Source organism: Sesamum indicum, linkage group LG3, assembly GCF_026168435.1.
Source record: "Sesamum indicum cultivar Baizhima isolate 11 linkage group LG3, ASM2616843v1, whole genome shotgun sequence".
NCBI classification, from domain to species: Eukaryota; Viridiplantae; Streptophyta; class Magnoliopsida; order Lamiales; family Pedaliaceae; genus Sesamum; species Sesamum indicum.
In genome coordinates, this window is record NC_142659.1 from 22,663,748 (window position 1) to 22,676,800 (window position 13,053).

General features: G+C 33.9%; 1 protein-coding gene and 1 long non-coding RNA gene across 2 annotated transcripts; one reads left to right on the forward strand and one right to left on the reverse strand.

Moving 5' to 3' along the window:
* Positions 1-1,691: 1,691 nt before the first annotated feature.
* LOC148788798 (uncharacterized) lies at positions 1,692-3,665 on the reverse strand. The gene is made up of 2 exons (XR_016064481.1): positions 3,528-3,665; positions 1,692-3,452 (listed from the first exon to the last, which is right to left on the reverse strand). It is a non-coding gene; the product is annotated as an uncharacterized LOC148788798 (long non-coding RNA).
* On the forward strand, positions 2,294-5,895 carry LOC105158439 (Protein kinase superfamily protein). The gene is made up of 6 exons (XM_088878313.1): positions 2,294-3,830; positions 4,372-4,670; positions 4,756-4,876; positions 4,968-5,251; positions 5,338-5,418; positions 5,505-5,895. Exons 1-2 carry the CDS (start codon positions 2,294-2,296, stop codon positions 4,380-4,382), a joined length of 1,548 nt encoding a protein of 515 aa, XP_088734439.1. The 3' UTR covers positions 4,383-4,670; positions 4,756-4,876; positions 4,968-5,251; positions 5,338-5,418; positions 5,505-5,895.
* The last annotated feature ends 7,158 nt before the right edge of the window (positions 5,896-13,053 follow it).

Below are 13,053 nucleotides of genomic sequence, written 5' to 3' on the forward strand. Positions count from 1 at the left end.
AGCAGGAGTCCTCGAAAAATAAGACGAACCGGGTGGCGAACCCCACGGCGTCCTCGACTGTGTACCGGGGCGATCTTCCTCAGTCGACATGCGCAAAAGGAAGTTGGTAAGTAAATATGATGCTTTATCATTATTTTTTAAAATCGATGTTAACTAGTTTTTCTTTTATAGGAGATAGAGCTCGGTTGGCCGCCCAAGCAGATGAAATTATTCGAGTGGTGCTATAACAAAAGAGGACGACAGCTGGAACGGGCCGAGAGCGGCAGAGGTGGCGATAAGTACCTAAATTATTACTTTTAATTTTTTTGAATAATTTATTTTTCGTTAAAAGTACTAACACTTTTGTTTGTTTTGAAGGAGACTCAGCCCATAGCTGAGGACCACGATGCCCCACCGAATTGGAGACTTCGGTGGCAATGACGGAGCAACAAATGTGGCTGGTTGCAGTCAGGAATAAGAATAAGGGCTGAGTATTCGGCCTTGGTTTTGAGGCCCACGTCTGCAACCACACATTCACATCACCATTGCCACCCCTACCACCACAACCACTGCCACCGCCAAACTCGGCCATGGAGGACCGCATCGGTTGCCTCGAGCTCATGATGGCCATGAGGGAGATGCGGGCCTCCTCCTTGATCGTAGCACCGCCTCCGACAGACCCCCGACCTCGAATCAAGACGATATGGACGTCGTGGACGAGGAGGAATTAGATTAGGTTTTATATTTTTTTTACTTTTGTAATTAAATAATTTTTTATGTTAATATAATATTTTTTCTTAATTATTCACACTTCATAATATTTATTAAATTCTATTATTTTATATTTATTCAATTAATTAAATTTATAAATACAATTAATTAAAATTAATTTAATTATATATGAAAATTTATTAAAATGTATATTTATTTATTCAAATTTATTAAATATATTAATAAATTATAAAAAATATAAAATTCAAAAATTAGGAACGATTTTAGTAATGGTAAAAAAATATTACAAATTTAAATAAATAATCGTTCCTAATACCGTTACTCAAAACAGTTCCAAACAAGTGTTCCTAAACTGAACGAACCGTTCCAAATACGATTGCTAGAACCATTTCAAACAGGTGTTCTAAATTAGTGGATAACCGTTCCAAATACCATTACTGTTCCAGTTTTTAATATGTGTTCTAAACTAAAAACAACCATTTTTAATACCATTACTAAAATAGTTCTACAAATGAGTTCCTAATTAAGCCAAATCGTTCCAAAATTCATTCCTAAATTTATCACAATTATAAATAAAAACAGTTCTAAAATTCAGGCACGACTATTACAAAGTTTGTTCCAACCCCGAGAAAATTAATTTATCCATTTCAAAACCCACCCCTAATAGTTCTAATTCAAAAAATAAAAATAAATTTAGACAAATTCAACATTAGGAGCAATTTTCAAAGACAGTTACAGTTATTGTCTCAACTAGGAATGGTTTTTTTTATAACTATTCCTAAATTTTTGTAACGGCGACTATAAGAACGGATTTCTATAAGTCCGAAGACTGTTCCGAAAGTCCGCTCCAAATAAGTTTTGTGTCCTGAAAATCATTTCAAAGACAAACAAACTCCAGCCACATTTTCGTCGAAAAATAGTCAAGGGGTCCAAATTGAAATAAATATTAAAGTTTAAGGATCCTAAAGTCAAAAAATAAATTTAAGGGACTAAAGTAATTTTAAATGAAAACTTAAGGCGGAATATTACATTCATCAAAATTTAAAATAAAAAAAGCCAAATATGCAAGTAATCACATAGCAGATTCATGCAATTTCAGTTATTAGGAACAAGAACCCAAAAAAGTCGCTTAGCTTTCAACTCTATTTTGCACTATCTTATGTTCCACAAGTCAAAGAAGTTAATGCGCTTTTACTACAAAAGTACTTAAACTAATTCATCTTCTCCTTCTGTACGTGTGAACATATTACTCTGAACACACATAGTCATAGAGCTTCTTCACTTCACCCTTTGTCGAAACTGAATCGCCATCTCCATTTATGAATAAAGCAGTTGAAAAATCACATGATTCAAACCTTCACTTTCACTGTGTAGTTTATGCCCATTATTACAGGTACAGATACGCCACCGCTATCTGTGTGTAAATCACCCTGTCTGTCTCTCTCTTTTTCACAAGAAAACTGCTTCATCAGCCCACTTTTTCTCCATTCCTTCTTTTGTCTTCCGAAAGAAATCTCTTTGAATATAAACCTCAGAGACCCTCTTAAATTTTCTCAAGAAATTGTGGAGAAAAATCACTAAAATGGCCATGGAAGAGAGAGAAGGAGAATGTCAGAGAAAGCCTGTTAGCAGTAGTACTGATCAGTACTACCCTCTCGATGCGAACTGCTACAAGATTGTTGATGAGATCGGCAGAGGGGTGAGCGCCATTGTGTATAAGGCCATCTGCATTCCCATGGACTCCTCCGTGGTGGCGATCAAGGCCATTGATCTCGAGAAATCGAGGGCCGATTTCGACAGCGTTCGCCGAGAAGCCAAGACGATGACGCTCCTCCGACACCCTAACATCCTCAGAGCTCACTGCTCCTTCACTGTCGACCGTCGTCTCTGGGTGGTGATGCCCTTCATGTCTGGCGGTTCTCTACAGTCCATCATCGCTTCTTCCTTCCCCGACGGCCTGCCAGAGCCATGCATCGCCACTGTTCTCAAGGAAATATTGTCTGCTTTGTCTTATCTCCACGGCCAAGGCCATTTGCATAGAGATATAAAGGCCGGCAACATTCTCGTCGACTCAAATGGATCGGTGAAGCTGGCGGATTTCGGGGTCTCAGCCTCTATTTACGAGTCGAATTTGACGTATGGTTTAGGCAGATCGTCGTCTTCGTCATCCCTCAGGCTGACTGATTTCACCGGCACGCCGTACTGGATGGCGCCGGAGGTGATACACTCGCACACAGGGTACGGTTTCAAGGCTGATATCTGGTCTTTTGGGATCACTGCGCTGGAATTAGCCCATGGGAGGCCTCCACTGTCTGATCTTCCACCCTCCAAATCCCTGATCATGAAAATCACCAAGCGTTTTCGGTTTTCTGACCACTATGAGAAGACTAAGGACAGCAAAAAGAAGAGGTTTTCGAAGTCTTTCAAGGATATGGTCGGTTTGTGCCTGGATCAAGATCCCTCAAAAAGGCCATCTGCTGAGAAATTGCTGAAGCATCCCTTTTTCAAGAACTGCAAGGGCCCTGATTTCTTAGTAAAAAACGTGTTGCAGGGATTGCCTGCTGTCGAGCAAAGGTTCAAGGGGGCAAAGATACATAGCAAAAACGACGAAGACGATGAAGACGGCGACGACGACTATTCATCCTCAGGCGAAAACGTGAAGCAGCGAAGGATCAGTGGATGGAACTTTAACGAGGAGGGATTTGAACTAGACCCCGTTTTCCCATCTGATCAGCAAGAAACTGACGATAATATGGGCAAACAGGTTACATTCGGAGGCGAAATCGTAATTCAAGAAAAGGGCAGCGATGGCTCACCACAAGGATCAAATTCCAGCCCCGGACAGCACGAAACTCAAGCTGCTAGTACTGGTGGCGGAATCGACATGGGAGTGGTGTTGGGAAGTCTGCTATTTTTAAGGAGGAGTTTAGATGATCAGAGACAGCAGGTCGCACAGATGATTGCATCGATCGGTGGGGAAGACTCGCTGGAAACGAGCAGGGAAGATCAGCTGATGCAGGCGATTGAGAAGCTGAGGACGGAGGTAGAGAGTGAGAGGAAGAAGAGGGCTGCTGTGGAGATGGAATTGGAGTTCCTCAAGTTGCAGCTTTCCAATGAATGTTAGTTGTTTCTAGTGTAATTATTAATTAAGCTGGATATATAATTATGTAGTGTATGATTCTTGGCAGTTAGTACATATATAATAAAATTAAATATTTAGATTATATGGTTCCGGGTCATTTAAATGGGATCGTATTTTTTTACTTTAAATTATATTATACTTTCTATTTCATTTAGTATGTACATTTGTACAAAACTTTTTATAAATAAAATAAATAATATAATTTTTATGTACATAACATTTATATATTGCATAGAATGGAAAATACAACATAATTTTTTTAAATATTAGCATGTGCTAACGACTCATGATAATATTTTCAAAAAACAAAAACTACCAACCGAAGTCATTAACCCCACTAACATCTCACACTTTTTTCCATAATAATGTAATAATCAAAAACTTAATTTAGACCATTTTTTCCAATATTAATATTTTCACATTAATAATATAAAAAAATTAGTATATTCTTTTGAATTTAACATATTAATGTCAATAATCCAAAAATTTAGACTAATACTTTTATATAATTGATGTAGATAATATCTAATGGTACGCCACCTCTACCATGTGGTCGCGGTCGTGGCTCGGTACTGCCACCAGTACTATCATATGCTTCCCAGGTTGGGGAAGCAATCCCTCGACCACCCACACCACCTCATACGCTCGTACCGTCCCCCGCCCAGCAGGCTCCAGATGATGTTAGTACATCTGGAGCTATATGTACGGCTCTGGATGACGCATTAAAGCAGCCTGCCACACTGGCGGTTGCTCCACCACCACCACCACCAATCCCCCCACCATTAGCGCACCAGTACATCAGTCTCAATGGCGCGAGGTAAGTTGGTTTACCTAATTTTTTTATTATGAATTATTTTATTTTTAAAATATTAATTAATTATTTAATATCAAATTAATTTAAGGTCTGATAGATGGTTCCACAAAAACATCAATGCGGTCGTGCTGGGACATTTCCCCCACACGTAGTCATGTCCGAGGCAGGTGCGGCAAGAGCACCAATATTTCTGGTTCTAGAGCATGAAGGTAATTAGTTTTAAATTAATTTTTTTATCTAATATAAAATCTAATTGTTTAATTTATTTTACTAATATTTTGTTTAATCTTATTACTGTAGATGACCTACTGGTGGGACTGTGACGATGAGACCATGTTCCGGGTCTTCCACATGTGGGCCGGGAAGTACATCTGGAAAACCTTCTCCGTCGCTCGGTCCAGCCTGGTCAATCCATTATGGTTGGCCAACGAGGTGTGGTTCCAGCTCTTTGCGTACTGGGCCAGCGAGGGCTTCCAGCAGGAGTCCTCCAAAACTAAGGCGAACTAGGCGGCGAACTCCACAGCGTCCTCAACTCTGTATCGGGTGCGGGGTCTTCCTCAGTCGGCACACATAAGAGGAAGTTGGTAAGTTAATATAAATTATTTGTGTGTTAAATTATTATTATTAAATATTATGCTAATTAATTAATTATTTTTTTTCCTTATACAAGAGAAATGGCTCGATTGGTCGCCCAAGCAGATGGAATTATTTGAGCGGTGTTACAAGAAGAAAGAGAACATCGGAGGTGGCAGTAAGTAGCTAAATATGTTATATTATTTTTTAATAATTAATTCTTTATTTTTAATAAAGTACTAACAATTTTGTTTGGTTTACAAGATACGTTCCAGAAGATGCTGGAGGATCGTCAGTCCCAGCCCATGGCCGACGACCTCAGTGCCCCCACCGAGTTCCGAGGTTTCGCTGGCGGTGATAGAGCAACAGATGTGGCTGACTAAAGTCAGGGGCAAAAACAAGGGCCGAGTATCCGGCCTTGGTTCTGAGGCCCACGTCTCGAGTCACACCTTCACACCACCATCACTACCGCCACCTCCAAACCCAACCATGGAGAACTACATCGGCCGTTTCGAGACGATGATGGCCGACATGATGGACATGATGCAGGACATGCGGGCCTCCTTGTCAAGTGCAGCACCGCCCCCGATGAATCTCCCGGCCGAGAATCAGGAGGATGATGTGGAGCGTTTAGATTAGGTTTTATATTTGTTTCCATTTCTGTAGTTAAATATTTTTTATATTAATATAAATTCTTTTAAATTATTTATTTTTCTTAATGTTTATTAAATTCTATTATTTTATATTAATTTAATTAATTAAATTTATAGATAAAATTAATTCAAATTTCATGAAATTAAATTAATTATATCTAAAAATTTATTAAAATATATAAATGTATTTATTTATTCAAATTTATTAAATATATTAATAAATTATAAAAAATTCAAAAATTCAAAATTTAGGAACAGGTTTAGTAATGCTAAAGAAAATATTACAAATTTTATAAATTTCCGTTCCAAATCCCGTTCCAACGATTGCCTAAAAAAAGTGTTCCTATATTGGATGAACCGTTCCAAATAGCATTACTAATCAGTATTTCATACATGTTTCAAATTATACAAACCGTTCCTAATTCTATTATAACGTAGTTCTATAAATATATTCCAAATTAAATAACCCGTTGCAAAATAATGTTCCAACGACCGTTCTTAAATTCATCCCAGTTACAAAAATAAACAGTTCCAAAACTAACTCACGGGTAATACAAATACCATTCCAAAATTTAACCTAAAAAACATAACTAACCATTCCAAAGACCGTCCTCAACCCCTTCCAATTGGTAAATTCATAAATTTTCGGACTAAATCGATATTAGGAACAGGTTTCAGGAACTGATACAGTTTTCGTCCCAATTTGGAATGGGTTCCCAAAAATCGTTTCTACATTTTTGTAACGCCACCTGCAGAGATGAATTTCGTCCGTTCCACATCCATTCCAAATTACGCTCCAAATAAATTTAGTGTTCCTCGAACTAGGCCTGTGCAATTCGGTTAACCGAACCGAACCAAATTTTCGATTAACCAAAAATTCGATTCGGGATTTTTGGAAACCGAACCGAAATGATTCAATTCAGTTTGGTTAAAAATCGAACAATTTCGGTTTTTTCATTTTAAAAAACCGAAAAAATCATTTTTTTTAAAATTATATATATATAAATAATTTTGATATTTTTCAATTTTATCAAAAAATACAAATACCAAAATACCAAAATTAAATTCTAATTCAAGAGAAGATCTACTTCTAACCTCTAAGGAACGAATGATGGTCGAGACAAAAATTGTTTACTTCGGGCTTTTCGGGTAAAAGAGAAGATAGGATTCCAGATTATTTAGACCTTAGTCGAATTATATATACGGGTCTTTGTAATCTCATAGATCCGACCATTCTCTACCAGAATTCTGATTTATTCTCAAAGAGGTGAAGAAATAGATTCATCATTATAATAAATATTTTATTTAATATAATATTAAAAAATTGATTTTCGGTTCGGTTCAGTTAACTGACTGGTCACCAAAAAAATGAACCGAAAATCGATTTAAAAAAAAAAAAGAACCGATGACCGAATTGAAGTTTTTGGTCCGAACCAAATTTTTGGTTCGGTCCGATTCGGCCGGTTAAACTGGTTTATGCACACCCCTACCTCTAACCGTTTAAAGTAAAGAAATACAGTTCCAAAATCCGTCCCAAACCTCATCTTTTTTTGTACATATAATCATCCAACAATTTTGATCCTTCCTTGATGGTCATTAACATGTTTTTCTTTTTCATGGTGGTTGGTAATAAGTGGTCTTCCAAACAAACTCCACATGTCGTAGGCAGTAGTGTTTTCTGAAATAGATGTGATCTGGGTCGAAATCTACGCCACCTCCCTAGTCAGATGAAATAGTCTTCCAGTTCGTTCGAGATCGCTACCTCTTCCAAAATGATGTAAAGGCCCTGAGAAAAGAGAAGCAGATTGTTAGGCTTGCTCGGATGGCCCCCAACTAATACCCTCCGATACTTAAGTCAGTGCTTGATATCAAGGTCGTTAATAAGTAGGTAGCTAACTGACTAGAGAGCTAAAGCGATCTAAAATAAAGGTTGAAAGTAAAAGTACGATGTACCATAAATACACTGAGTATGGAGTATTTATAATGTATGAGAGGGTCCAATTGTCCAATAGCCGCCCGCCACTTGTCCCGGGCTATTGGAGGTGGGTCGCTGGACCCGATCCGAGTAGCAACCCGAACTTGTCAAAAAGACGCGAGTCTACTGGATAAATTTATAATTTTGAAGCCCTTAAAGGTAAAATAATCTTTTTCAAACAAAATTAGGTTATACCCATCAAGATGGTTGTTGGGCTTCTTCTCTAATTGTGCCCAGCAACCATGCAATGAGGAGACCATCATTTGTTAAACTTTTGGTATATGTTGGATTCACAGTTCCTTCCTTCAGCAAGGCTTCAGGTTTACCGCCATGCTTTTGTAAGCAGAGATGAAGAATATGTGATCGCCACATGAGATTTAATTGAAATCAAAACTGGCACATTGATGGAATGATTGTAGTGTTAGTTTTGATTCTTCCATGAGTTTATAAGATATGGAACAACACTTTTCTTATCTTTCTTTTTTGTCTGTTCACTTGAAGCTTGCAAGTCTCACACCATGAACAACTTTGAACATTATTGGTTTTTCTTGAGTTGAGAAATGTAGTTACAGAGTCACACACACACACACACACATATATATATATATATGCAGGAGAAATGACACTAATACAAGGAAAGATTGTGTAAGACATCATTAATGCCTTGACCATATATGGTTCATTTGATTTCTCCATATTTTATGCACTGATTGACTCTACGGCATGTTTTCTGAACTGATGAATCCTTGTTTTAGTCTTTTGTATCCTTCATTAATTTCGTTTCCTGATCAAAAACCAACTCGCTCAAGTTTTTGCTGAACTGGCCGTATCTGAGCAGGGATTCCGGGAATGATCAAGCACTGACACCCCTGGGTCTAGATAGGCTTGATAGAATGGGTATCCTATATATTAGAGTTTAATATAAGGAGTAGTGCTTCTCATTTACTCTACTTCAAGGTGCACAGTGAGCCGATCAGCTTAAGACCAGCATAGATTAACCCAAAAAATTTCGACCTAAAATCAACCCACTATGATCATAGTTGGTCCCGGGCATTAAATGGACCTCAATTAGGTCTATTTTAAACCCAGGCCTAGACCAGGACTTAAATGTGCTTGTTATTTTTTTTTTTTTTGTAGGAAATTAAAGTGTTCTTTTGAACAATTACTTAAGTATATAGTTCCCTTGTAAAATATATAAATAATAAATTGAATCACACAAAAAATTATTACATGAGAAAAATAGTTAAGACTATATAATAAACGTAAACATAATTTGACTAATAAATATACAATAATAAACTTAGATGATAACAAATCCAAAAATGACTTAAAATCAACTTTAGAAAAATAAATTAAGAGTATTAATGAATTAATGTACTAAAAATTTAAAATTTAAAAGTACAAAAAATCTATTAGAATAGTTAATTTGAATGAATAAACTAAAAATTATATGTCATTCACTATTGAAAGAAAAAAAATGGGCCGGCCCATGCCTGACTCAAGTCCAGGTGGTCTTATGCCAATGTGATGAGTCGATCCCAAATATTAATGCCTAGGACCAGTCCAGGACCAACACAACTCCAAGCAGGTTTGGGGCGGATCAACTCACGTTTTTATCGGGTCAGCACAGCCTGACCCACTGTGCATCTTGAGCTCTGCTTTATTATAAATTGTAAAGGAATAGTACTCCTTGCTTCTTTTCGCTTGTCTTTAGTTGGGTCTTGTACTTAAACCTCTTTTTATGAAATTAATAAAGAGGTAGGGATCTGCTAAACCTCCACCCAAGCGCAGGCGGCTTCACAAAAAAAAAAAAAAAAAGATATAAATAGTTTTCTAATTAATTTGTAATATGATCATGTGACTAAAAACTTTTACTTGTTATTGATATCAAAGCCAATGCCATAAGTGAAATGCCCATGAGAAGTTGTTTGCAATAGCTAAAATTAATGGCTCTCACTATAATTAAAATAAATATTACGGTAAATTACAATTAATTCTCATAAAATTTACATAATTATAAACACTCTCTTATTATTTAAAAAATTATAAGTACTCCCTCAAATAAAAAATAACTATGTAGTCCCTAAACGATGAAATGGACATTAGTATACCCTTTGAAATTTATATATATATATATATAATTCATCTTAAAATGAATTATTTATATATATGAAATCCACCTAAAAATATAGTTAAAAAGCGTAATTTACCAATTTTTTGTTCGAAAATTCAAACATTTAATAAATATTGTTAAGTTTTATTTTTTTTAAACTTATATTTGACTCTTGAAATTAAAAATTACTGAGTTAGATTTTTTTATTATATTTTCATATAAGATAAGTATAGAATTTATAACTTTTATTTTTTTGAGCTACTAAAAAACACGAGACTGTTCATTATAAGTTAACCAATATATTATTATTATGTTCATAAGAGTTTAAAGTTTCCATTATCAACATAAGATAATTACAACATATCAGCATAAAAAAATATATTTTTTTTTTCTTTTCATGTAAAAATGGATTAGTTTGACAGTATTACAAACTTAAGTAACCAAAGTGATAAAATAGAACTTACTGACCATTTTACCTCCAAAAAGTCAAAATCCAGCCACATTTCCGCCGAAAATGGTCAGAGGGACCAAATCAAGACAAAAAGTAAAGTTTAACAATTCTAAAATCAAAAAATGAACTTGAGAGATCAAAGTGATTTTAAACAAAAATTTAAAAAATCAAATATAGTATTTACCTTTATAAATATATCAAACTTTAAGGGAGTGGTTGTAAATGTAATTACCAATGTTAATTAGTGAGGCAAGTGGCCCAACTTCTGAAGCCCAATTCTTGGGACAACATAGCCCAACTAAGGAATTGACATATAACAAAATTCCTGATTTTAGCCAATTTTAGGTGGTTGAAATGGCCCAAATGCATTAATACTAAAAGGAAAAAAGTATCAAAATCTGAGTCATAATAAAATATTTGAATCAATTGTGGATATAGTAACTTTTTATTATGAACAGTGATCAGTGACACCACTGCCTAATTGTTAAATATGATAATTATATGTATAATTAGATAGTTTTTAAAATTAATCAATTATTGTTTTCTTTACAAAAGTGGCTCTATGTCATTTTAATACCACTGTACCAATTTTTTATTGTGTTGATAATATCTTAAGTTGATTTTTTTTATTTTTTTATTTTATTTTGAAATGTGATTTGTTGGTTTTTATATATTTTTTTTTCTTATTTACGATATAAAATGAGAAAGATTATTTACATATGTATGTAGGGACATCGTGCTATGAAAACTAGTATTATAAAGAAAAGAGCTGCTATGTCAAGGTACACAGTGAACCGAGCTGGCTTAAGACTAGCACGGATTAGCTCAAAACAGTTTGGTCCAGGACCAACCCACTACTATTCATGATTAATCCTAAAATGGTCGTGGGCCCTTAAATGGGCTCTAATTGGGTCCATTACAAAGGTTCGATTGAGATTCGGACCAAGATTGGACCAAATTCAGCTAAGGCTTGATTGTCCCTATTTTTTTTTATTTATGATTGTATTATATAATAAATTAAATCACAAAAAAATCATAACTAGAAAAAGTAGAAATTAAAATTATATAATGAACTTAAATAATAATTTGACGAACAAGCTTATAATAATAAAGTTAGATGATAGAAAATTTAAAAATGATTTAAAATAAATAAAGAGTATTAATAAATTAAAGTATTGAAAATTTACAAAATAAACAATAAAGATAATACTTTTAGAGTTTGAAAGTATAAAAAACCTACAAGAATAGTTAGTTTAGAAGAATAATATGAAACTTATATGTAATGCATTATTTTTATATAAAAAAAAATGCCCAACAGGCTCGTTCTAGGCCTGGCTCAAGACCAGGTGGTCTTGATCACTAGGTGGGTTTGTCTCAAATTTCAATACCTGGGACCAATCTAGGACCGACTCGATCCCAAATGGGCCTGAGCTAACCCAACCCATCTTTTATTGGTTTAATCCAATTTTGATCTTGGCCCACCGTACATCTTGAGTGCCACAAAGTGGCGATTTTAACACCACTGAACCAATTTTTCTAATTCTAAAAATACTCTTTAATTGTTATAATAATTAATTTATATAATTTTCACATTTTATATTAATTTAACTACCCAATTAATATACTTTATTTTTATTTAAATATTTTAAAATATAAAAATATTATTTATTATATATACATAGCAACAACATGCTAGTATATATAAATATGAGAAGCTTAAACACCGAAGCATACCTGAAATCCTCCATTGTGATACGTCCAGATGTACAAAACTCTCCAGAGGTTTACCCATTTCGCACTAACTATCCTATATATAAATTAATATTTTAATAAATTGGTTTGCTCACTTTTTAATAAATTTACAAGATTTGGTTTCTTATTTTAGTACTTACAAATTTCTTCTAACATTTTATCAAATTCTAAAGGTATATTTGAATTGATTGATTTAAAATTATGGATTTCAAATTTATTTCGATCATTTTACCAAATATTCTTAAATTATATTTTATTTAATATTGATAGATTTTAAATTCTTTTAATATGTGGTCGTTTTAATTTTTTTTTTAAAGTTTAAATCCATCAATCCAAATATAATTTTAAATATTTTATATATTTTAAATATATTATAAAATATTATAGCGGCTTATAAATTTATTAAAATAACAAAGTTTATTAATTATTTTACACTACCCTAAAGCTGCTTAAACATAATCTATATTATAATTGACCACAACTTAAAATCACGATAAATTAATATTATCTATCATAATTCAATAAAATTAATGGTAAAATTTAAGTTTTAACTCAAATAAAATATGAAATATTCTTAAATAAAAATCATCGTTTTAAGTATTTTTAAAAAAATTATCCACGTACATAGTATGTAACACACTTACTAGTACTATATATTAAGAAAGGGCGCCCCTTCGACGTCTCCCTTTTTGTGGTATGTCATTTATTTATTTTTTATTTATCTAATTTTCCACTTTTCCACTGTCTTTTAATAGTTTTTTTCTCTTTTCTGATCACCACTTTTTTATAAATATAATATTAATTTATTATTATACATATAATTTATTAAATTAATAAATATTTTATTTTAAATAATATTTAATAATTAT